The following is a 27,577-nucleotide window of genomic DNA, read 5'->3' as shown; positions in this document are numbered from 1 at the left end:
TGCCGGTATTCATTTAAAGATGACCTAAATTCTAACTCTGTCTCAATACATAATGGCTATGTGACGCAGGTAAGTCAATTCTCAGTGCCTTAGAAAACTCGGTAAAAATGTAGTGGCAAAGAAGGGATTGAAACAAATTAATAGAGAGAGCTACATCATGTGGAGAAAACTTAAATATAAGTCCTGTCCAAAACAAATTATTTTCATGATTTGTCTAATTTCTGCCCTCCACTATTGCATATAATTGAAAGTTAACCATAAATATAAAAGCACAGAATTTAAGACATAACTTTAATATCATTTGCTTAATGCGTTATTTAATCTCCTGATGTCTCAGATCCTTTACACAACTTTAGCAATCAACAGATTTCTGATTGAAGAACCAAATGATTCACATGTGAAAAAAAGAATCTGCAATATAAATGAAAATATCAATGTTGTTGATCTTCCCAATCTAGGTGGACAGTTTTTGACGGTCTCGGCACCTAAAAGTCCAGGTGGAAAATCAGCTCGTTTGGTGTTGCCTCTCAGCCACCTCATGAACTCAGGTGACTTGTGTTTATCGTTCAAGCACAAGGTATCTGGGCTTCATTCTGGAACCCTCCAGCTGTTTGTGAGAAGGCATGATACCCACGGAGCGGCCCTGTGGGGAAGGAACGGTGGCCACGGCTGGAGGCAAACACAGATCACTCTGCGGGGGGGAGATATCAAGAGTGTAAGTAAAGCTGCAGAGTGGTCAGTATCTGTGAGTTCTTTTTACAACAGAGAAGCTTGAAGTGATTGACCAGCATTATTCTTCATCGAAAAGGCAGAGTAGAGAAAGCCTTGGTCTCCTCATCAATTAAGGCTCACTTAAAGATTCGGTTTTCTTCTCATTCAGCTGGCTTCACTAATTGTCTCTATTATTCACTGCATACTTACCCTGGGAAAAGAGACAGAACTGAAGATTTATCGTGGCCTTGTTAAAAAGATTTTGAAAAATGTATGAGGAGAAGAGAGTGAAGACTGATATAATTATACACACACACACACACACACACACGTTTATGGATGAATGTATATATTTATTTCAATCAACAAAGACTGTCTGCTTTCCTCCTTCTCCCATTTCCTCATATTCAAATTTTTGAGAATCTTAAACCATGAACAGATACTCCTTGAAAGACTAAAATACTGAAATACTTGAAAGATTGAAGTATTTTTTAAAATCTGAGATCACAGAACATATCATATAGCATTCCTCAAACAACATTAGTAGTTTTCTTTTCAGTTCAGTATGAGATATAAAGGAGAAGAGATTATGAGATGACATGGATGACCTGGTTTAAGTAACTAAGTTTTTTAAAAATTCTTGAGTCCTAATTAGGATACTTAATTTATTTTTTGTGCCTTGACTCCCAAAAAAGATTTGAACAAAGATGGCATAATATTAGTCTAAATTATGCTTAATTATGTTGCTAATAAGTCAAATTACAATTCACCACTAACTTTTATTAAGTGCCTACTGTGGGCCAGGCATTGTGCTAAGTATTAGGAATTTTTTTAAGCCTAAAACAGCCCTTACCCTCAAGAAGCTATAATTTAATGAAGATTTAATCATAATCCTTTTAAATAATGAAACTCTTTATAGTACTTGGCTTCTGAAAAATTTCCAGGAAAATAGTGATAAGATGTGTTGATGTAGGTTAGGTTGATGGCACTAGGATATTGATGTATCTTTAACATAAGTGCTTTGAGAATCTAGTTTTAAGATTATTGGCACTATTAGTACTGTTGTCTTCTGGTTAAAATAAATGAATGACAGAACATTTTCAGAATTATACAATGATGGCATCTTCATAGGGTTAGATTATGATGTTTGTATCCATGTGACTCTGGTGAGAAGAACGGTATCACATAATTGCAATTATGAATAAGGAGATAGCAGTTCATATAAAGTCAATAGAAATGGCAGCCTTGGAGTCAGCAGAAGATGAGTTCAAGTCCTAACATTGACATATATTGGTTATGACTGCAGGCAAGTTGTTTAACTCTTCAGAGACACAAGCCCCACTTTCCACCCCCTAGCAGCTCTCTGAAGACTGTAAGTTATATCTAGGTTATCAGGTTATTGAAAAGTGTAAATTAGCCTTCTTAACATTCAACTTAAACAAACATTCTTAAGTACCTAATATGTACCAAATACTATTTGCAAGCTCTTAAAGAGATGCACAGGTTTAGACAAAACATAACCTGTGCCTTTTTGGAGCTTGTAAGCGAGTAAAGAGACACAAATAGAGCTAACACTCATATATGACATATAACAACATGTGTGTATTATATATGCACACATAATGCTTTCCCTTTTCAGATCATCTTTATTCTATGTATCTCCTATATACCTAGGTATTTGCATGTTGTCTCTCCCATTAGCCTATGAGCTCCTTGGAAATAGGGAATACCTTTTTTTCTAACCTTTCTTTGTATCCCTTGTGCGTCTCTTTATCCCAAGCACAGTGTCTGGCATAAATTAAGTGCTTTATAAAGCTTGCTGACTGACCTACTGACCTTAGCCTCTACCTCTTTGGCTGTTCCTCTCATTAAATGACTTTTCCTCCATTAGAGGAGGCAGACCAGGCCAACCATGTCTCATTCCTCTCCATGTTGCACTCCAGCCTGGGAGCCTTTCTTCCCTCCATGCTCCTCACCTTTCATCTTCCTTTTATGCATTGTCTTCCCCAAATAGAATGTTAAGTTTATTGAGGACAGGAACCTAGCTACTTGTTTTTGTATTTCCAGCCCTCAGCTGAATTGCCTGGAATATAGTAAGAACTTAATAAATGCTTGTTGACTGTCAGCAAGAAGGTCATGTGAAGCCACACAGAGATTAGTTGCTGTGGAACCATATGTAGAAAGTGCTTAATAAACACTTATTGACCCATTGGCAAAGGTGCATGTGGATGTTGGGGAGGAAGACAGCTCAAAGGTTATTACACCTGATCACATAGTGAGAAGGAGGGAGGGAAAGGGGGAGAGGGGGAGAGAAAGAAGAAAAAAAGAGGGAGAGAGAGAGAGAAACAGAGACAGAGAGTAAGAAAGAGACAGAGACAAGAGGGAGAGGGAGAGGGGAAGGAGAAAAAGGGGGGAGGGAGGGAGAGGGAGACAGACAGAGACAGAGAGAGGGGGAGGGAGAGAGAGAGGGAGAAAGAGGGGGAAGGGAGGGAAACAGAGAATGTTCTACAGCAGGGACATTGTCTCTTCCCTAATTTCTCACTCTGACTCTATACTTTATCATACTTTTTAAACTTCTGAACTCTTTCCCAATATTTTCACTTTTAAATGTAGTTTTTGATAGAGCAACTTTGTAATACAATCTCATTAACATCTTTGAACAATTCAAATTTTCGACAGTAACACTTCTCTAACTGTTCATGTTGGGTAAAAATAGGTCAAAAGTAACTTAATATTTAGTTTGTTGTTTAAGTTCCAACCAAAGTGGTGAATAAATTAGTGGAAGCTTAAGTGAGCAGAAGCCTTGACTGGTACATGGTTCTTTTTCTTAGGTCATTTTCAAAGGTGAAAAAAGACACGGCCACACTGGGAAGATTGGTTTGGATGATGTGAGTTTGAAAAGAGGCCGGTGCTCAGACGAACCCTAAATCCACCAACACCGGAAATGGGCATCTGCTCGGCTCCCTCTTCTCCCTCCTATTTCCCTTTCTATCAGGCTAAGAAGAGCTGGGTCAGAAGCAAGTGGTGATCCACTTCCTGTTGGCCTGCTTTGTGCAATTCCCAATGAAGAGTAAATATAAAGATCTCCAGTGATAACCATGATAAGCAAAACTCCCACCCCTGTTTTCCATTGTCTTTTTGGTGCTGCAGCATACATGGGACAAATCACATCCTTCATCTTGTATCTAAGATGCCTCTAGAAATAAAGGAAAAGTACATTTGGGGGGCAAGTTTTCTAAATAAACAAGACTTCCCATTCAAAAGAGCATCTGCCCATTGCTGTACCAAATGTAATAACCATTTCACATGTGATACAATGTACTTGTGGAAATGGTTTCTCCTAATTTAAGGTAACTCTAGCCTGATCCAAACTCTGGCTATCTACTGCCATTTTTTTTTTTTTAAAGAAAGAAGGATGTATACTATGTCAAATTACATTTATTCTTATTTTGTATCCATTAAAAAAATTATATAGAGTATCATTGCATCCCTTTAATATTGGTAGAGTGGTGTTTTCTGTAAATGTGCTATTGATATTATATATTTATATGTGTTCCTAATATTTACAGACTCTAGCTGTAAGGTAAAAAGCAGCTTCTGATCTTTTGAGCTTAAAAAGATGCATCATGTGAAATCTTATCTTTTTGTGTGACCCTGTGTTATAGGTCAGATATAAATTGTAAATATCTTACTTGGATAAGGCATTGGGGTAAGCTAAAGAAAATTTTTATATCATAATTATCTTAACTCTGATTAATCTAAACCAGTGGTACGTATTAGAAGTCCATAGGCAGCAACTTACAAAGTCCTAACACCATTTTAGACTAACTGAATCACAATTTATATTAATTTCAACTTAATAATAAAAATAAACATAATGGTTTTCTAAATCAATCTGCAATCCACAGAGATCAATTATATACAGGTGTAGTGCCCAGTTTCTATTTGAGTTTGACATCACTTAGCTAGACAATTTTGATTAGAATCGGGTCCTTTATCTCTTCGTGGTACATAAGTGAATTTCTGGCATCTTATAAATGGATGTATCTCTACTTTTCAATTCATAGGATCTAGAAGGGACCTTGGGGTTCATCTAGTTCAACTCCTATTTTTGTAGATGAAGAAACTAAAACCTAGAGTGATTCACAGGGTTATAGATCATAGATCTATAGACAAAAAGAAACTTAAAGGTCATCTAGTCCATTCACTCTATTTTAATAGGTGAAGAAAATGAAGGGCATGGAGATTCAATGAATTGTCCAAGATCCCACAAGTTTGTCACAAATGGCAGAGGCAAGATTTGAACCCACATCCTTGGATTCTTAAATCAATGCTTTTCCTGAAGTATCACATTGGCTCCTGAGCATGCTGACATCCCTATTGCTTGGAGCCCTAATTTCAAAGCCAAACATGGTGACTAACAGCTGTTTGCTATACTCTTATATCTCTTGAGAAACCTCTAGAACTTGTTAGCAAGAAGGTGGAAAGGGAATCTTCTAGACCAGTATTTAAGGCTCTAATAATATTTTACTAATTTTTAAAAATTGCCTTGTGATTTATATGCCAAAGTATCTGATTAGAATGTGAAGAAAACTGAAGGATATATATGTATATTACAGCTCATTTACAAGGTCTATCACTACTTTAGACTAAATGAATCTCAATTTATATTTACTCCCAATTTATTTCAACTTAAATATAAAAATAAATGCTTCCTACAGGCAACGATACTTCCCAGATTGTTATTATTTATTTACACTGAAAGAATAAAAACAGTTTCTGCATTTTTTTTTTCTAGGAATCACAAACACTGTTAGAAAGGTTGGGAGAGAAAGTTATATGATGAAATAGTAAAAGAACAGGGACTAGTCAACTTGAAGAAGAAAAGATTTAAGGAGAAATCAATGTTGATTTTCAAGTCTATGAAGCTCAGTTACACAGAAAATGATAATCTGTCATTTACATACAATAAAGATAACAAGAGGCAACAATTTAGACTGCAGTATTAAAGGGGAATTTCCCAACTGGAAGAATTACTAAAAAAGAATTGTTTAATGAAAGAACTAGAGACTTTCTCCAAAAAGCCTTCAAAACAGAATGGCTTGTTTTTTGTTTGTTTTTGTTTTTTGTCTGTTTGGGATGTCTAAGCCCTCCATTAAGACAGATTTAAAAAAAAATACCTAAGTACCTTCCATTCCAAAGATGGCTTTATCAAGGTAACTAATTATAGAGGTGTCAAAGCTTGCTTCCTCTTGCAGTAATTTGATATTTCCATATATTCCATTGATCCATGTAGGTCTTCTCTTCCCCAGAGCAAATGGCAAGCCCATCTCATCTTCAGGTCCTATCAGATGTTAAATCTGGAAAGGACTTTTACCTCATTTTACCAATGGGGAAACTGAGTCTAAGAAAGTTTAAGGCATTTTTCTTAGTTTCACAAGTAAGCTCTGTAAAAAATCTTGTAAAATCACAAAAACCATGGCCCCTTTAATCTGCAAAAACCCAGACTCCAAATAGTTTCACATTCTCTCAAGAGGGAGATAAGCAATTCCATTCAAGGGCAAATCAAACTCCGATTGATCTTTCAAGAAGTCGAAGTCTCAGCAAAGACTTCACATTCAATTGAGAAATCCTGGTCTAATTATCAAACACTGCTCTCCCCCCCCAGATTTACACATAAAATAGGGCTTTTGCTAACCTTTTCTTTGCAGCTTTTCTCCATTGAGAAAATAAGGCCCGGTAAGAGAAAACCTCTTTGTGAAAAATAAAACCTCCTACTTTTGTCTCAGCCTCTGGAGGTAGCGTATTCTTTCAGTTCATCACTAGCTCACACCTGTAGTTAAGTGATAGGATTTGAACCTACCAAAGCCAGTGCTCTTTCCACTGTATCATGCCTTATCAAATGGCAAGATTCTAGGAAATGCTTTTCTTTTCATGATATACCTAACACTAATAGATGCCTTTCCTTACACAAAATAAGCATTATTATAGGTGCATTATGTGTTTGATGCTATAGTATGAGGGAATTTCACTTTTCCTTTAAAAAAAAAATACCTTGGCCAGGTTTAGGGTGACTAAAGAGCAGAGAGTGTCAGAGAAATTCTGACATTCATACAGATGTCTCTGGAGAGGGAGGAGCACTTCAGTGTCAAGAGCCTTTGTCAAACAGCAAAGCAACATTTTTGGAAATAATGGAAACAACTGAATGTTTCATTGTTTATTGTGAAAGAAGGGAAGATGAGAAATGTAATTTACTGGGGTCCACATAAATTAAGATACAGGAAACATGACCATGGACTTCTACATACAAAACATCTTAGACCATTTGCTTCTCTTCTGGCCAAATAAGTGCACAGGGAAAAAAATAGGAGAAAATTGAAAAATCCACTTGTAGCTGCCAATAAGACATTGCACTAAATGAATGAAAGAAGTTATCAAAAGTACTGTATAATATCTTACTGGTTTATTATTTAATGTTTTCTATAATGAAAAAGTTAATTATTTTCCATAATGGCTAAAATAAAAATGTTTCTTCAGAAACGCCAATTGGTGTTTGATAATTTTGTGGTATTTGGAGGTTCATTACTATTTTCATAAGAAAATACAAGAAAGTGCTGTAGAAACAGCTCTCTTGTAATGCCGGGTAGGGGTTGAAGATATGATTTACATATGAATTACATGAAAGAAATGACAGAATTACTTTAATGCAATTGATAGTAGCTTAGCAAATTGCTCTATTCAGGGCTTTACTATGTCCTGGTTGATTTGTCTAACATAACTTGGCATCTGGAGCTCCATTAGGAGTTTTTGGATAATTATACTAATAATTTCATAGGAGTGGGGGAAGGCTGTAATTCTCTCTACCATTCCAAATATGACTCAGTTGATTGATATTGCTGTTGTTTGTCCTTTGTTTTCAAAGAGGATCTAGTAGATAAATCCTAAGAAGTGGTCCTGAGGCAAGTAGAAATAAATAATTAACATTAATGTAATGTTTTTTTAAAGTTTGCAACATGCTTTTCATGTTATTTCATTTGATATGCACAATCCTCCTCTCTCAACAATCCTGTGAGATGGATGCTGTAATATAATCCCATTTTAGAAATAATAAAACTGAGGCTAAAAAAGTTTAAAATATCTTGTTTGGGTAATATATAGCTAGTAAGTATCAGAAGAGGGATTTGAAGCCAGATTTTCCTAATCCAGGTTCATAACATTGCTGTTATGGATAATATTAGTAATAATAAATAATAATAGTTATTAAAATTATATATGCATACCTAACCACAATAAACAGAACTAGCCTTAGAGTCAGAAAGAGATGCCTTGGTTCTAGTTTTACTCTGGTAGATACTGGCTATATAATTCTAGGGGAATTACTCAACCTTTTAGTACTCCCAAACAACCACTAAAATTTCCAGTTACTGAAATTTCTGACCATCAGTGGTGGAAGAAATTTTCTACACTCCGAGTTCCATACATTCATGAAATTCCTGTTCCAGACCAAAAACAAACAAATCAAAAACAGACAAATGTTAAGGGACAGGTCGATTCCCCGAGAGCCTCCACAGCTGTGGATCATAGCATCTGAAGGAGTTGCAGGGCAGCCTTTGCTGACACAGGTGTTGCGGACTGGGAATGAAGTAAATTGGAGGCAGAGGGAAGAAGAGAGGGGTCAGACAGCGCAACGACCTCTCAGAGAGGTCAGAGAACAGCAATTGCCTCTCAGTCTCCTTATATCATCCTCTCACATGAGGAGATCTCTTTCTACAGGTCTGGTTTGGATCTCCAGCATACACAGTCAGGTGGCCCTGGTAGCACAACAGACAAACTACAGCACATTCTTTCATTTATTGCTAATTCTTTATAATATCACAGTGAGACAATAAGCAATATTTATTATGGTATTAGAATTGAAAAACAAGTGAAACAGTCCTTACCCTTAAGTGTTTTACAACCTAGAGAGGAGAAACAACATGTATGAATGAATAGACAAAAAAATATACAAAATAGATACAAGATCAGTGGGGGGCTAGGTATAATGGGCTGAGGCTTGAGTTGATGCACTGAGGTCCCAAGCACATGAGGCTAAATAGTAATTGGACCATACTCTATTAATATATAAGCTTGGAGAAAGAATGGCCCCCGCCCACTCTTTGTGCAAGTCCTGATGTGTTGTATAGGAAATGACGATTTTGGTGGGTGGAGGCAGGGGAGTGGAAAAGGAAGGGGAAGGAGAGACTTTTTGCATTGCCATTGCGATGGTTTGCTCAGCTCAGATCTCTCTCTGTTAGCTGGCTTCCTGTCGCAGCTACCCATATTGCTATCGCAATCCTTATTCATCTCTTCACTTCAATAAAGATTGAAGATTTTTCCCTTAACCTGAATTCCTGACTCTGGCTGATTTTAAATACGCGGTCATTACAGCTAAGGAGTGGAGAAGACACTATTAGCTAGAGGAAGAAAGGATTCATATAGTGGGTGCCAACTGAGCCTTGGAGAAAAGTTGGGGTTCTAAGAGAGAAGGAGGGAGAGTATTCCAGAGTTGGGAGACAGACAGTAAGAAGGCTAATTTAGTTGAACCAAAGTGTGCATGAGAATAATGTATAATAAAGCTAGAAAGAAAATTTATAGTCACGTTGATAGTTTGAGTCATCTAGATTAGTGGCTATAAGAGAGTTAAGAATCCCCTTTAAATCGGCTGCAAATTTTAGGAGTGAAAGAATTCACTCATTCCCAAATTATTAATAGCAAGATGAAAGTTTATTGTTAGATAGAAATCAGTTTACCAAGAGACTGACTTCTATAGTAACAGATCTAAGGAAAATGGGGTTTTGCACTGAGATTGCAGTTCTCAGTGGACAGAAGATCCTGGCAGTAAAGGGAGCTACCAAGGTCCATCTGCAAAAGACTTTTCTTGATAGAAGCTATTATATTGGGTGTTTTGGTGGGGGCTGGGACAGCAAGCAGGTCAAAGCCAGTGGAGGCTGGGACAGCCCAGATCTCCTATTAGAATTAACAACACTTCAAAGGGATGCTTTTTGACCAGGATTTCTAATTGAATCAAAGGCTCTGGCATTCTGGAAAGATAACTTATCTGGGGAGGATATGCCTTCCTCAGGAATGGTTGAGAATTTGAAAGGGATCACAGATCAATAGGAAATACAGTTTCTTAAAGGGACCACAACCCACTTCAAGGTTGTAAATGATTTAAAATGCTAAATAAAGTAATTTATATTTGATCCTATAAGTGAAAAAAAAAAGCCCACTGGAGTTTATTAAATTTGAGAATGATATTATAAGATCTGTGCTTTAGGAAAATCATTTGGCAGCTATGTGGAGGAGGGATTGGAGCCAGGAGAAACTGGAGACAAGGAGACTAGTTATTGCAATAATCCAGGTGAGAAGTGATAAAAGACTACCTAGATTTGTAACTATCAATAGAAAAAAGGGTGCATATGCAAGAGATGCAGTTAGAAATAGTAAGTATGGCAACTAATTGTACAGGTGGGATTGAATAAGAAACAGAGAGTGATACTAAAGTTGAGAATCTCTGATTAAAAAGATGATGATGTTCTTGACAGTTGTTAGGAATTTGAAAAAACAGGTTGGAGAGAGAGATAGTGAGCTATATTTCGGCCAGGTTGAATTTGAGATGCCTATGGATGTTCAACAGATAATTGGTGATGGAGACCAGGAGCTCAGGAGAGAGAGAATTAAGGATATAGATATAGATATAGATAAATCTATGGATACATATAGAGAGAGAGGGTCACAGTCAGTATGGAACTCTGGCTAAGGTACGAGACCCTTCAGCCCAGAGGGAACCTGCTGACAATGTCTGGTTCAGCTCCCCATCTCCCCTAAGGGCTCTCAGCCTTCCTAAAAAGTCAGTACCTTGCTGATGAGCTTGCTTTTCACCTTCAAAGCTCATTTTCAATTCTGCCTACATCTGAGCATAGGTATTTAGGATATTTCCCATCTCCTGACAGGGGAAGGGGGAAGAGGAGGAGTAGGAAGAGCAAAGACACCATCAGGTTCTGCCCACAAAGCAGTTTTGCCTACCTCCTATGTCCTCATTATGAGGAGCCAGGCTTAGCTCCAGGGTCCCAGGCAAAAAACATTGGGGCATGATGGCAACTGCTGGGGGTGGGGGTGGGTGGGAAGGGAATTGCAATTAGGGAGAATAGAGCTTTATGTAGTTGGGACTACTGAGATATGCCCTGGAGAGCTGAAACCTGAAAAAAAAAAAAAAAGCATCCCCATCAATCTATGGGGAAGAGACATCTTACAACAGTTAGGAAACAATTAAGTATTTCTGCTTTTTAGGCAGGGCTGCTGTAGAAGGCCTACCAGCACTCTCACCTGTTCCCATTCAATGAAAAATTAATACACAGGTGTGGGTGGAACAGTGTTCCTTAATCAGTGAAAAAATTCAGGCCTACTGATACATACTTCTGAAATGCAATTTGGTGATATTTATCCAGATTTTGACTCCCAACAACAGAATCCAGGATCAAGATGCTCCTCCAAAAATAAAAGAGAGTGGAAGCAACAGATAACCCTAAAGAACTTCTAAATTTAAATTTATGTATTAATTTTTTTTTTTTGATTTTTTGATGGAGATGCACTGGCTCCAGCAGATAGGTTTTATAACCTGCAGGAAGAGCAGTTTCAGTGTGAGCAGCTCCACTTTCTTTAGATGATCGCCAGATGATGTGGAGAGATCCATAAAGTGGTGAATGGAAGGGACCAGATAGGTTAACTGCTTGGGAAAGAGGGTTTGCTTGTATCTCAACAGATGAGAAGGAACCCAATAGGTGCCAATGATCTGTTGTTTATTCATATTGTTTATGTTGCTACTTGCTTGTATGATATTACAACTTGCCTGTGTGATTCCTCCCATGGCAATGGATTTAACCACTGGTATATGCTTGCTTCAATTAAAATAAAAGAAAGGGTGAAATGTAGAGAATCACAGTCAGTGGGGAAACTCTAGGTAAGGTATAAGACCCTTCAGCCCAGAGGGAACCTGCTAACAGTGTCTGCTTCCGCTCCCCATCTCCCCTAAGGGCTCTCAGCCTTCCTGAGAAGTCAGGGGGCAGTGACAACCTGTGTTGAGATTAAGACAGAGTGATACCAGGTGGCAAACTACCTACAATAGCAAGTTGTTTATGTGGTCCCATGTGAACAGTGTTGTTTTTGTTACATTATAAAAAGGGGAAAGCCCTTAAAATAAAGAGACTCCATTTTCCCACCATCCTAGGAAGTCTTGCCTCATCATTTCTCCATGGGATGGTATATTTTAATCACCCCAGTGTGGGGTCTCTAGAAAGCAATGGTATGTTTTGTCACCTCAATTTGGGGGCTCTAGAAAGCAAGACACACACACACACATACATACATATTTATATCTGAAAATTATTGCTATAGAGATGGTCATTAAATTTTTGGGAGCTGATAAGGAGAAAGGGAAGGGAGGGAGAAAGACAGAGAAGACATGAAAACTCAAAGAAAATAGAGTAGTCAATAATGCCAAATGTTACAAAGAGGTCAAGGTGACTGAAGACTCCGAAAAGAAAAGGCTAACAGTTGACAAATAGATCACTGGTAAATTTGGAGAGCAGGGCAGCTAAGTGGAGAAGTGGATAGAGCACCAGCCCTGAAGTCAGGAGGACCTGAGTTTAAATCTGGTCTCAGACACTTAACATTTCCTAGTTGTTGACCCTGGGCAAGTCACTTAATCCCAATTGCCTCAGCAAAATAAATAAATAAATTTGGAGAGAGAAGTTTCAGTTGAATGATAAAATTTGGAAGTCAAATTGCAAAGAATAGCTTATTTTAAAAGATTCTCTCAAAAGCAACTTATTTTAGGTAGAGGAAATTATGACATGTTTAATTAGGGTAAAGGGAGACAAAATGGAAGCATCTATAGAAACATACTAAAGAGGGGAGATTAAACCTATTTTCTTTGTGTTGTCATTAACAATGGAAGATTCCATCATCTCTAATCTTGCAATTTTCCATCTGAAGCAATTCACTGAGAGATTTGCATTAAATAATATCTTTGAAAAACTTATGTGAAATATTTAGATTTGTTCTCCTAAGAATATTTCTTTCTCTAACAAAAAGCACAATTCAATGTCTTTATGATAACATAAAGATTACACCATTTAAGATACCTGAATGGAAATGCAGATGGCCTCTATTGCCTGTCTTAGCAAAAGATAAAGAGATAGTCATACATTATGAATGGCTGCCTACAAGGGGGCGTTCCAGTTATCTGGCTTACAAAATGTAAGTAGCTTTAGGATCAATCTTGTTTTGTAGGCACTGCTGATGATATATATTCTGTGTAATCTTGCAGAATAAAAAAAAAATGATTCCAGTTTGATTTTTCCCATGTTTCCCACATTATTCTAATAAAAGTTCAAAATACACAGATAATATACCTTCACAGTGCCAGATTTATTCCTATGAGACTAGGCAAATTCCTCATTTAGTAGATCCTAGTTCATTGTGTCATGCAAACTCTGATGAATTATATGAGAAGGGAGAGTTTTTTAGAATAGAAAGTTACATACAGCCCAGAGAAATGAAGTAGTTGTAATCTAAAAACATCAGTGAGAAAAGAATAGATGTGATGCTTTCCCCTACTCCTCACTTCTTACTTTCATTCCCTTCATCATGAAGGAGCTTGAGATTTCATTTCTTTCAGTAGGAAGGTGAGGGTCAGAAAGATGGCCTGAGGTATATATTTGAGACAGGCTAGGGAGAATTAGGAACTAGGAAAGCTAGGAGAAATAATTTTTGTTCATTAAAAAATAAAATGTAATTTTTAAAAAGATGGGAAATTATGAAAAATACTTTCAGGGAAAAAAAGAAAGCTTGGGAACACTTGTGTGCAGAATGAAGTGAGTAGAATTGGGAAAATAATGTATACTATGATAACAGTGTAAAAACTAACTGTTTTGAAAGACCATAATTCCAGAGGACTGATGAGGAAGAATTCTACTCACTTGCTGACAAGGAAGTGATGGATTGAACATACTTTTTGATACGTCTAATATGAGAAATGATTTTGTTTGGCTATGCATATTTATTATAAAGATTTTGCTTTTTCATTTATTTTTCAGTTGGAGGAAGAAGTGAAAAGAAAAACTCTTATTTGATAATTTAAAAAAAAATTAAAGTGGACAGGATTTAAATGATTCAAGAAATCCTAGCTGAGAACTATGAGAAAAAGAAATTTGTACATAAAAAGAACAGCTTTCAAACATATGATCTGATATAACCAAATATAGCCCTTGGCAAAAAATGTTAGGAAATCCCAGGACCAAGTTTCAGAGTATTGAGAATTAGTGAAGAGATTTATGATTTTATTCTTAGATGGGATTTATTTGATGTCTGTAGCATTCATATATTACCTCTCATGAAATGTTGTGACCTCTTTGGCAGATGACAGCTAACCAGGTTAGCAAATCAGAAATAAAATGATTCACATCCAACAGGGTTAAAGCATGCTGACCAAAAATTCTTCAGAGCAGAGCTGTGGCCAAAAGCATAAAGATTGACCTGCTCACTATTAGACTAGTAATAATGCTCTTTTTATTGTAAAAGAATGAGTATCCATAGGCTATAAATTACAGAGTAGTACAGGTCTTTTAAGAGAATTATTAGTTTGAAGCACACTTTTCTAACTACAGTGAGCAGTCTGTCCTCCATGATTTGGATATTATATTTCTGGCCTGGGCTTGGACAGCTTCTGTCTACACATGAGTCATGAGTACAACTTTAAAGCCAGGATGAAGAAAAGAGAACCCAAGCCAAGAAAGTCATTCTTCACATGTAGGGAAAGTAGGTCTGGCTATAAAAGCAGCTTCTGAATGAACAGCTGGTTGTCTAAAGGCTAGTTAAATGTATGAGAGGCTGAAATGCAGCTAAATACAACCAAATGCTTTCTACCTCCAGAAAGGGAAACTTTGGGTGCTCCAGATTTAGAAGAATGGGGAACAGATGAAATCCATAATTTCTCCAAAGTTACTGAGTACATAAGAAGGGCAGATATTACCTTTTTGTTCCATCTTCATGAAAGTATATTGAGATTTCAAGAAAACATCTCTTTGGGGTTAAAATAAGATGCCTCTTCTTTAGCGGGGATGAGGATGCTTGTAAAGGGCTGAAACTCTGAAAAGATGAACTTGAATCTAAGACAGCAGAGCACTTAAGGCTAATTGCCTACTCGATGTGAGATAATGGTTCTATATACATATATTTAGATGATATGGTGATGTGATGGCTCTCCTCATGATTGACCCTTGCTGAATGTATTGTGATGAGGTAATTGAAAGCAAGGATTGAAGGGCAGAGGGATAGGGTCAGAGTCGCTCTGCCGCAGCATGATCAGGACAGAGACTTCAGGCTCTGGACTCCAGAGCCTAGGAGTCATCTTTAATGAGCTGAGTGGCAGCTTGCCTGCCTCCTTCACTTCTCCTCCTAAAGACCAAGGACTTTGACTGATCCTGACTCTGATTGACCTTGAGGCCCTCCAGAGAGCTAGCCTAGACATTATAGATGCCCTTAAGGAGTTTATATTCAATTGACAGCATCTAAGTTTCTATCTTTTAGGATTCCCAAGGTGCCTAAATTGTATGTGAATAATCCTAAATGAAATGGCTACTTTCAAGACTTCTAATATATTTAGCACCTTACCTGTTGAGTTCAATAATTAATATAGAAACTGTTCCACTCTAACATATGGTTAAATTAAATCATAAGTGAATGCTATTCTGATTTAGAGACTGTGTTTAAAAATGGAGAGGTAATCTTATAATCTTTAAAAATGGAGAGGTAATCTTATAATCTTTATAATTTCCCATAGTTTGGTGATTGCTTTTTTTAAAGTTAAAGTTGAAAACAACATATATTCTAAAAGGCTCATCAATTTGGCAGATTGAGAAAACAGGTTTATGCCCTCACAAAACAAAATTAATAATCTGGTTAGGACTGGTTTGAATTGGCTCAAGATGGAATTTATGTTGTTGGTATGAAATCAACCTGAACTAAATTAATTGCTCTTGAACCCAAATTAGAACTAAATAATAATAATTACTAATTTGACTTCCTGACTATAGTCAGCATATGTGGAGAAAGGCAAAATTCATCATTTAAAAATCTCTATTTAATGAAGCTCATGAAACCCACCTACTCTCAATCCTCTTTTCTGAGATTCAAAATAAGGTTTTAAGGACTCATATGTTCCACATGAAGGTCTTGGAAAACCCCATGTCCAATCAAAAAGCCAAGTTATGATATCAAACTCCCAAAGTTAAACTTCCCTTATAAATCTGCCCATGGCATGTGCCATCTTTGCTCAATCCCTGTTGGAGTTAGCATGCCAAAGCATTCTGCCTTTTTGGTATCTTTCTTCTCACCCCTTCCCCTTGCCTCATGGTATCTTCTTATTATAACTAACACTTTTAGGATGCTAAACTCCTCTATGAATTTAGCCTACCAGTTTAAGACATGCTCTCACTTCATGGTGTATTCCCTTTCTCCTGGTTAAAAAAGGAGTTAGTAACTGTCAGTATCTTTAACTTAGATGAAAAGGGCTTTTCCACAGGCTTCAATCCAACTAGGTCAGATTAGTACATAGAGGTTCTAGGATAAAATTCTGCAAAGACAGTAAGAATTATTTACTCTATACTGTTTATCTGTGCACGCTTTAAGCACCTCTGTCAATATGCCCTTGCATAAACCTGAATGCTGACTTTAAAAACATTTAATTTGTTTCAATCAAAATGGGTTGTTATTTAGTTTCCCAGTCTTAACTCTGCCTCTCTTTCTTTGTCTCAAATTTCAGGCTTTTTCTTATACAATAGCCCTTATCTGAATGGATTTCCTTGATGCTCATCTCTGCCAGGGGAGATCCTTTCCTTTCTTCAATGACCAATTGGTTTCATGTTGCCTTCTCCATGAACTTTTCCTTCATCCTCTTCAGATAGGAGTAAGTCTTTTCAGGAATCTTTCATAATATTCTAGTTGGTCTTCTTCTCTGTCCTAAAATAATATTTTGAAAGTTGTGCACAACATTGGCCCACACCTAACATATAACATATGTTATAACATATAACAAGATCAAAATGGGTTCATGACCTAAGCATAAAGAATGATATTATAAACAAATTAGATGAACATATGATGGTTTACTTCTCAGAACTGTGGAGGAAGAAGGAATTTATGACCAAAGAAGAACTAGAGATCATTACTGATCACAAAATAAATAATTTTGATTATATTAAGTTAAAAAGTTTTTGTACAAACAAAACTAATGCAGACAAGATTAAAAGGGAAGCAATAAACTGGGAAAACATTTTTACATTCAAAGGTTCTGATAAAGGCCTCATTTCTAAAATATATTGAGAATTGACTCAAATTTATAAGAATTCAAGTCATTCTCCAATTGCTAAATGGTCAAATGATATGAACAGACAATTTTCAGATGAAGAAACTGAAACTGTTTATAATCATATGAAAAGGGGCTCCAAATCTTTATTGATCAGAGAAATGCATATTAAAACAACTCTGAGATACCACTACACACCTCTCAAGATTGGCTAAGATGACAGGAAAAGATAATGATGAATGTTGGAGGGGATGTGGGAAAACTGGGACAATGATGCATTGTTGTGAACGAATCCAACCATTCTCAAGAGCGATTTGGAACTATGCTCAAAAAGTTATCAAACTGTGCATACCCTTTGACCCAGCAGTGCTACTACTGGGCTTATATCCCAAAGACATATTAAAGAAGGGAAAGGGACCTTATGTGCAAGAATTTTTGTGGCAGCCCTGTTTGTAGTGGCCAGAAACTGGAAACTGAGTGGATGCCCGTCAATTGGAGAATGGCTGAATAAACTGTGGTATATGAATGTTATGGAATATTATTTTTCTGTAAGAAATGACCAACATGATGATTTCAGAGAGGCTTGGAGAGACTTACATGAACTGATGCTGAGTGAAATGAGCAGGACCAGGAAATCATTATACATGGCAACAACAAGACTATATGATGATCAATTCTGATGGGCATGGCTCTCTTCAACATGATGATTCAAACCAGTTCCAATTGTTCAGTAATGAAGAGAGCCATATACACCCAGAAAAAGACCTGTGGGAACTGAGTGTGGGCACAACATAGCATTTTCACGCTTTCTGTTGATGTTTGCTTGCATTTTGTTTTCCTTCTCAGGTTTTTTTCTTTCTAGATCCGATTTTTCTTGAACAGCAAGATAACTGTATAAATTTGTATACATATATTGGATTTAACATATATTTTAACATATTTACCATGTATTAGACTCCCTATCATCTGGGGGGGGTGGGGAGAAGGAGAAGATTTGGAACAAAAAGTTTTGCAGGGGTCAATGTTGATGCATATGTTATGTTAAATAAAAAGCCTTTAATTTAAAAAGTTATGCATAATATGTATCAAAAAAGATATAATCAAATAAACATGAAAATAAGTAACATAAATAAGTCTTGCTTAAGACTTGCTCAAAATAGTAAATCAAATGAATGAACAAAAAATGTCTAGCTTTATATGTCATTCTGATTTATTTTCAATAGTTTTAATACACACAAGAACATTGTGTGTGTATACTGCATATATGGAACTTATTCTCTGGAATTAGTCTTCCAACTCTAGAGGCACTGGAAGGCTGAGAAAATAGCTGTTACATCCCTTCAGGAGCTAGGATTAAGCCTGAGGAGTTGGGAATTGTATCTAGTCCTAGAGCTCTAAAGTTCCTATTGCTGTGCTTCCTTCCTCATGATTATCATTTTTTATCAATCAGCCAAAAATAAATAGGTTTTAGGTATATATGTGTGTGTGTGTGTGTGTGTGTGTGTGTACATGTGTGTATGTATATATATGTGTATATATATATGTGTATGTGTGTGTATATAAAGGTGTTATATATTAAGAATATTCAGTATAAAACATACCTCTCATAAGTCTGTGACACATTCTCCCACAAGTATATGCAGATTCCATGAGAAAGTGACCTAGAGATTACATATGGCCAAGAGGTAACTCAGCTTCTAGTCACTGTTAAGTCCCTTTTCCTACTTCATAGGATTCTCATGAAGTTCAGGTTAGATATGACATAAGTTTTTTTTTTTTTTTCAGCTTCTTGTAGAGCCTTGAATCTGCCTTTCCTCATCATGGCCATTCTGTTTTTGGTTCCTGATGCAGACATATCCATCAGCATTACTATGCTGAGGATATTCATAGGACATTGATGAAAAAAGTTAAAATCCTCATTTCTCTGAAGTTCCTAAGGCTCTTCTCTAGTCTAGGGATTAGAAAAGGCTTTTCTCCTTCCATCTCCCAAGTATCCCTTTTTTGAGATTTTGCTGGAAGAGTCTACACTAAACTATAAGATATTGAATCCTTGATTACAAACTAGGGCAGGGGAAATGCTTCAACCAATCTGAATAGACTTCCTATCACACCTAACTGAAATGTCTTGCTCTTACTTGGGGAACAAGTGAAATATACACTCTCCTAATAAAGGTATCAAGGTATAACAAGTGATTGTGTACTTTAAGTGGGATTGTTGGACATGGTATATGAAGCCTAAAATATTTTGGGATTTGGAATCAGTGTTGTAAGCTGTCTCAAAAGAATTTTTAGGCTTAGACTATCTCCACATCAAGAGACAAAGATTTTATTATTACACCATTTCCTGACAGTTTAAATTTCAAAAAGGGAGAAATTAATTAATTAAATTAAAAAGGGGAAAGACTTGGCCTAAATTACCTTGAGGAACTTGTCATTAATAAGGGGGAAGATGGCAGGCAGTTCCTCACAAATCAGCTATTGTGAAGCTTAGCAAGTGAGCTAATCCTAAAAAGAGTTAGCTATAACAAGGAGAAAGGTGCCATAAAGCAGGCAAAGTTGCTAGAGAATTTGCTGCCATAAGGTAGGCAGTTCCTAATGAACCCCAGTGCCAAACCTATGGAAGGGGAGAAGAGCGGACTACTGCTATAATCTCCAAAGGTGCTAATTCTAGGTGAGCTTGTGGCTTAGTGGATAGAGCTCTGGGCCTAGATATGGGGAGACCTGGGTTTAAATCTGGCCTCAGACATTAAGTGTGAATCACTTAATTTTTGTTTGCCTCAGCTTCATGAGGTTGATAATAGCACCTACCTTCCAGGGTTGTTGTGAGATCAAATGAGATTAATAATTACAAGGCTCTTAGAAGTACCTGACATATATTAGGAGCTATAATGTTAGCTAATATTATCATTATTATGACTAATGCAGTCATTGGACTATTTCCTTCTATCCTTTCATTCAGTGACAGCAACATAAATGAGTTTCCCTTAGTATCTATCAATACAAGGGCCAGGAATAGAGGAAGAGGAAAGTTTTATTTATGGCTTAAGTTATTGTTTTCCAGAGACAATAATGTTCTGGGTATCTGATTCTCTGCTAATAATTTCCATCCCTCCTTCAAATCTTGGCTCTGTTGTGACTTTCACCAGTTCAGTCATCTCTTTTCATATTCTACCTTCTAACAAGGAAGTCCCTGTGCCAGTTTTAAATGAAAGGTCTTATTCTCAGGTGACATGTGGATATGGCCAGGATAAGTAAACTATTAAAATTCCTGGCCTTCTTTTACCCATAGCAATTTCTTAACGGAGGAGAAAATACTGGGCTTATTATGAATGGTTCTAAGCAAAGGCCTTCCTTCTGTATGGCCAAAGCAAACTAGTTTTCTCAAAAAAAAAAAAAAAAAACCCCAAACAAACAAACAAGGTAAAGCAGATAATACCCTCAAAAGCAAAGAAGTGAACCCTACCCCTATCACCCACATGGAGATGGGGGAAATCAGGCCAAAGAAAATTTTCCTTTAAGCCTTTTCCCATTGCCCTCATTTAATTTCTTCAATCTCAAACTGTAGCAGGTGGTCACATTTTTAAAGTCCTTTAAGCCCCAGACTTCAAGGGTCATTTCAAAGTCTATTATTGTTTTCTTAAGGAATCAGAAAGATGTACATGTGGCTTCTTTGTTTGCACTGGAATTAATCTTTTAAAATGTCTTAGATAGCAAGTTTTAGAAATGGAGAAGACCTCAGAAATATTCTGGTTCAGCTGCTTTATTTTGGAGAAACCAAAACTCACAAAAGTGGGTTGGTTTATCAAGGTCACACAAACAAGTAGCCAAAGCAGAATTCAAAGTTAGGTCCTTTAGATTGCGTCTTCCTGGATCTCAAACTAATGAAGGGTAAATAGATATATTATCAAGTGTCAGATGGTAATGACTTGTCCAATTTCCTCTCAAAAGAGGTGCGTTCCAAAGAGTTCTGATTTTGAGGCATGTCATGCTGCACTGGTATAACTGGGGTTCTGATTACTCTGATAGCTTGAATATGTACAAAACATCCATTCTTGCAGGAGTACCTACAGTGAATACATTGTTGTGATATTTAAAATGTAATTTTTTGTGTATTTTTTTTAGAAGGAAGTCATAGTATCACAGATCAAGAGCTGGATAGCTAGATCTTTTTGCAGATGGAAAATAGAAGCTCAGAGGAAGGGAGTGATCCATCTACTCTTCAACGAACATCACATAGCAAAGATTCAAAACCAGCCCTTCTGCCTCTTCCTTCTGCACCAAGCTCCTTTCTGCTGATTCTCTCAATCATCTTCCTTTAGTTGCCATGTCTGATATACACAACCAGTAAGTGGCCAATGAATGAGAACAGTCCAGGGCCTTTTCTAGAAATGTCATTTGCCATATGTGAAATAGGTAGAAACATAGGTTTATATTATGAAGAAATTAAAATGTTCTCTCTTTTTTTTTTGAGCTGTCCCTAAATAACTTTAGAAGTTGTTCTTGTATTATGGATTAAGACAGATTAATAATAATAATGTCTTTTGATGTTGTTCAGTCATTTCAATCATGTTCAACTCTTTGTGACCCCATTTGGAGTTTTCTTGGCAAAAATACTAGAGTGATTTGCCAATTCCTTCTTCAGCTTATTTGACAGATGAGGAAACTGAGGCAAACAGATTTAAGTGATTTATTCAGGGTCACAAAGCTTTTAAGTGTCTGAGGTCAGATTTGAACTAAGGAAAATGAATTTTCCTTGTACCCTTCGAGGTTACTGATTACCTGGACCATACATACCAATCTTCCCTGGATAGACATGAAGACGAGTCAATGTTAAAGTGCCACACAGCCTTTTTTTTTTTTTTTTTTTTTTTTTTTTTTTTTTTTGGTAATCTCAGCAGGGATTAGCAGCAAGTAAGAGCAAGTGTATGTATGTCTCTGCATCTCTCTCTGCATCCCTGAATCTCTCTGCATCTCTGCCTCTCTCTACTTCTCTCCAAATCCTTCTCTTCTGCCTATGGCAAATCAGGTCATTTAGATTTACTCTCCTCTGGGATTACCTTGTGCCTAGCCCACTCAGCACTGCATGGGTGGATCCTAGAAGGGAGACATCTGGAGTTAGTGCTGCCCTAAGATCTAGCAAGAGGATACACCCCTCACCTTCTCAAGGAAATACCTGTAAAACACAACCTCCTGCCTCAGAGGCCAAGCCCCTTTTTCCCTCCTGGGTCCACCCTATCAGCTGACATGGCATACATGGCAATTCTCAGAAGGAAAGTCTCTAACATTTCCTGACTCTGGTCCCAACACACTATCCACTGAGTCACCTAGCTTCCTGATAATAATGCTAGCTATATATAGTATTTTAATAGCTAGTACTTAAATAGTGCATTGAATATGCAAAGTGATCTATATAGTCTCACTTTGTCCTCTTAACTTTCCTATGAGATAGGGCTTATTATTATTCTCATTTTACAGATGAGGAAACTGAGGTTTACACAGGGTCACAGAGCGATTTGAGATTATCTCAGGCAGGATTTGAATTTGGTTTTGCTAATTCTAAATCCAATCCACTATGCCATTATGAATATTTATACTAACTTCCCCAGAAACATTGGAAACCACAGGTGTTACCTGGATATAATATATAATGCAATGCAAAATACTTTTTTTGAAAAATATTTTCATCTGTATCTGTGATTTCAGTGGGGATGGTGGGAGGGAAATCTGAGTCTATTGTTTAAATCTACATAGCTAGTATGTGTCACAAGTAATGCTTGAACACAGGTCGTCTTGATTCCAGCTCTATCACACTATTTACTAGATGACTCTCTTTCTCTTGGATGATAAAGTGTTATTTCTGTTAACTTCAGCAGTGCCCCACACCAAAAGGATTCAAAGGTCTCTATTAATATTTTAATGGAATCACTGGGCAGTTTTTCTTAGGAGATGACTTGGAAAGAAATAGGAAGGATCTAGGTCAAAGAACTGAACTGTCAAGCATTTTTTCTTCAGCTGTCCCACCCTTAAACATGGAATGCTGAGTTATTTTTATAAATAAGTCTCTAGGTGTTTTTAAAAGTAGTAGCAAAGTAATGGGGCATTCGGTCAGACATACAATGCTATTCTTACCACATCTTCAGGGCTTTACATTGATTTCACAAATCCAAACAGATTAGCCAGTTGTCTAAAGAACATTCTTTTGAACTGAAGTCTTGGGCTCTGCTTATTAGCACATTTGGGTAGGACTTATAGGGACATGCTACCACACCTCATTTCTGGCTCTGCTCCATTCCTGCTGCTCTCTTACAAAAGAAACCTAGTGATTTCCTGGGCAAAGAAGGAAATCCTGATCATTGTCAGGATAAAGTTGCCAACCTCCAAGATGAAGTCATTTACTATTTTGTCACTTATGCAAAATTATCCTTTGGCTTCATTATACACCCTCCTAGTTCCCTGCATTTTCCTTTAACACCCAGATTTGCTGATGAGCTGAAAAACTCTTGATAGAATCCAGTGGTTAAGGACAATTTGAAATACCCAAGTTATCTGAAAAATGAACATTTCTGGGGCCATGTCTTTGGAGATATGATTTATGAATTCCATAGTGTACTTAGCTCTCTAAAATAACCTTTAAAAAGCCCTAAAAATAAAAATAAAAAATTACACAAGAAGAAAAAACAAACCACTAAAACAGAAATTAAGTATTATTCCTGCCAATGAAGTTGTTATCTAAGAATGCAAAGTTCTAAATGAGTTTCTATGGCAGACTCTCAAAAGCCCTTCACAAAGATTGTCATTATAAAGCAGCATTTCCAAAATCCTAGCTTTTTGAAATTTTAAGGATTTTTCCCCCTTTCTGTTGCAAGCTTTATTTCAATGGATAAAGGGATATAGAAGTGATGTAAAAACAAAATCAATCACAAAATGATATTTTTCATTTTTTCACTTTTTTCTACCCTTATTTTCCTTTTCTTTATTTACTAATTTTCCCATTTCTTTTTGTCTCTCAATGCCTTCTTTTTTTTTCCCTACTTGCTTATATGATTTCTATAAGCTTTTTTTTTTCTTTTTCACTCCTTTATAGCATATATAGAAATAAGGTTGAAAAAAGGGAGTAGTCCCGTACTACTGAGAGTAATATGGGCAAGAGGGATTGCTGGGTGGGCATGGCCAGAAAAACAGACAAAAAGCAGGATGTCCTGTCCCAAGAGGGCATTGGGGATATGAGCCATTAAGCCAAATTCAAGATTTCCTGCCACTAGGTCACACCATGGGAATGAGGCCAGATGTCCAGTAGAACTGCTTTAGGCAGGAAGCTAAATCAGGGAGAATATCAGAAAGCCTCATAAACTCCCACAGCAGAAAGGATTTCACTCAGTATTATGGGGAGGAGACCTGTGCAGGTGGACATCCTCAGGGGAGAAATGCTGACCAGAGGGCAAAGGTGGGGGTGGAGCCTATCGAAAGTGATTGGACTGATGGTGACCCCAATCTCACCTCAAACTAGAAAAAGACCAGTGTTTTCCACAGTCTGATTAAGGACACAAGCCTTCTCCAGGATATCTCCCCACTCTTACACACCTTCCCAACTTCACATAAATCTGATCATATGATTCCTGTACTCCCTATTGCCTGTAGAATAAACTAGAAACCCCTTAACTTGGTATTCAAAGCCCTTCTCATTCCAGGACCATTCTTTCTGTCCAGCTTTATAGTCTCCACCTTTGGCCACAGAGGTAACTTCTTGCTGTTCCCTTAATGTAATTCAGCCCTTGTTGTAAGCTTTGTCTTAGGGTGTGTCCTATTCAATGAAGACTTCATTCCCATTTTTAAATGTTGAATCTCTATTCATTTTTTTTTTTTTGGCCTAATTCAAGCCAATCTAATGATCTACGATCATAACTGGAATGAAATGAGACACTATCTAGCATTTTAAAAAAATAACTTTACTTGTTAACATTTGTGAAGATCAAATGAGATAAAAAGAATAGAATATTTATTATAGAGCTGGGCACATAGTAAGCACTTAATAAATACTTAGTCCCTAATAGCATGGAAAGGATATTCAGCAAAGATACAGCATTAAGTAAATTGTGGACAGCTTTCTTGTTTCCACATTTGCCACAGGTTGGATCAGATTAATGCATACATAGACAAAATCTCTGTGAGAGGCAACGCAGTTGTGAGAGTGTTGATTGATTCTCAAGATTTCAGAGAAATCACATGATCAGAAAAGGAGCAATAGAGCTATGAAAAAAGGTAAGTAAGTAAGAGTAAATTTATTTGGGAAGAGCCCTATGCTAGTACCCTGTTAGGTCAGGTTTGCTGGTAAGATGAAGTAATTTAGTCACAAAGATTGATTTAGCTGTAATATAACTATACTATAGTACTTAAGGATTTAACTTGTTCAGACAAGATCCTTCTCCTCTCTATAAAATAATTCATGGGGTGGAGATAGTGATTTGTATCACTCTAGACATCTGATTTGTATCACACATCCATTCAACTTAAAACTCCCCAACCTTACATAGATGAAAGCTTTCATGCCTCTAGGCAATCAGAAAGTCACATCAACACAACCAGAAACTACCTGGAGGTTGTATCAAGAGAGACACAACTTGAGCTTTTCCTTATGCCAAGCCCATTAAATTTTGGCTTCATTTTTTTTTGTTTGTTTGTTTGTTTCTAGGGAAAATATTTTATTTTTAGTTAGTGTTAGTAGTGGGGGAGGGAGGTGGTGGGGTGGAAGCAGGGGAGATAGGAGAGAATTCTGCTAGATTTTCACTTTATTACAACAATGATAACTAGTTACTTTCTCATCTCTATGGAAGGGTAATAATACAAGTATCAAGAAAATACTTGGTAAAAATACAAGAAAGGAATGGTATGTTCTATCCAATATGTCACCTAGCTTACACAAACTAGGCTTATCCAAAACATGTGCCAAAATCATACTAGCTTGCCCAACTGATGTCTTTTTTTTTTTTTTTGAAATTTTTATTTTCAAAATACTTCAAAGATAATTTTCAACATTCAGGCTTGCAAAATTTTGTGTCCCAAATTTTTCTTCCTCCTTCCTCCCACCCACATTCCCTAGAAAATAAGTAATCCAGTATAGGTTAAACATGTGCAATACTTCTAAACATTTTCCCACATTTATCATGCTGCATAAGAAAAATCAAATAAAAAAGGGAAAAAATGAGAAAAAAAAGCAAGTAAACAATAAGGGTAAAAATACTATGTTGTGTTTTACATTCAGTCTTCATAAGCCTTTCTCTGGATGCAGATGGCTCTATCACAAGATCATTGGAATTGGCCTGAATCACCTCATTGTTTTTTTAAAAATAACTTTTTATTGACAGAACCCATGCCAGGGTAATTTTTTACAACATTATCCCTTGCACTCACTTCTGTTCCGATTTTTCTCCTCCCTCTCTCCACCCCCTCCCCCAGATGGCAAGCAGTCCTAAACATGTTAAATATGTCACAGTGTATCTTAGATACAGAAGGTAGAAATAACCTGGGAAGAAAAATAAAAATGCAAACAGTTTATATTCATTTCCCAATGTTCTTTCTTTGGATGTAGCTGCTTCTGTCCATCATTGATCAATTGAAACTGAGTTAGATCTCTTTGTCAAAGAAACCCACTTCCATCAGAATACATCCTTATACAGTATCATTGTTGAACTATATACTGGAAATGAGGCCTTTATCAGAACCTTTAACTGTGGAGATGTTTTCCCAGTTTGTTGCTTCCCTTCTAATCTTGTTTGTATTAGTTTTGTTTGTACAAAGGCTTTTTAATTTGATGTAATTAAAATTTTCTATTTTGTGATAATAATGGTCTCTAGTTCATCTTTGGTTACAAATTTCTTCCTCCTCCAAAAGTCTGAGAGATAAACTATCCTATGTTCCTCTAATTTATTTTTAATCTCATTCTTTATGCCTAAATCACAGATCTATTTTGATCTTATCTTGGTATATGGTGTTAAGTGTAAGTCCATGCCCAACTGATGTCTTAATAAAGATAATTTTAATGATTTGCAGGTTGTAAAAACTCTAAGGATTTATGAAACAAAGGGACATTTGCTCATCAGAGGCCTCTCTCATGTCAGATGTCCAAATGGAAGAAAGATTTCCTAAAGAGAGATCCTCTAAAGCAAAGGTATCTAATGTACATATGGCCCACATTACTCCCAAATATGACCTGAATCAGATTAAATGCAGTTCCTATCTGATTTTAATGTATTGGTGTACTAATAAAAAAATAAATGTATAAATATATGTTTTTATAGTTAACTGGTGTAATTCTGTGACTCAGAAGGGATCCTTATGTTATGATTATTTTTCTTTGAGTTTGACAGCACTGCTGGCTGATGACATTGTCATGTCATCATTTGTTTGATGATTATTGATTACATCAAGCCCAAGAATAAACTAAAAACTTCACCACAGTAACAT

General features: G+C 36.6%; 2 protein-coding genes across 7 annotated transcripts in view; one reads left to right on the top strand and one right to left on the bottom strand.

Annotated features, from left to right (window-relative positions):
• NPNT (nephronectin) overlaps positions 1 to 7,257 on the top strand; it is a 117,878-nt gene extending 110,621 nt beyond the window's left edge. For all 6 annotated transcript variants that reach the window (XM_051967436.1, XM_051967433.1, XM_051967434.1 and 3 more), the window contains 2 exons: positions 459 to 715; positions 3,543 to 7,257. In XM_051967436.1, coding sequence (XP_051823396.1) covers positions 459 to 715; positions 3,543 to 3,638 — 353 coding nt within the window. In that variant the 3' untranslated portion in view covers positions 3,639 to 7,257. The remainder of the gene's footprint in view (positions 1 to 458; positions 716 to 3,542) is intronic.
• The window catches only part of TBCK (TBC1 domain containing kinase), a 640,231-nt gene that overhangs the window by 199,879 nt on the left and 412,775 nt on the right, over positions 1 to 27,577 (bottom strand). The window lies entirely within an intron of this gene.

The sequence above is a fragment of the Antechinus flavipes genome, chromosome 6 (genome assembly GCF_016432865.1).
Source record: "Antechinus flavipes isolate AdamAnt ecotype Samford, QLD, Australia chromosome 6, AdamAnt_v2, whole genome shotgun sequence".
Lineage (NCBI taxonomy): Eukaryota > Metazoa > Chordata > Mammalia > Dasyuromorphia > Dasyuridae > Antechinus > Antechinus flavipes.
The sequence above is the reverse complement of the archived record's forward strand: the minus strand, read 5'-3'. Positions and strand labels throughout refer to the sequence as shown.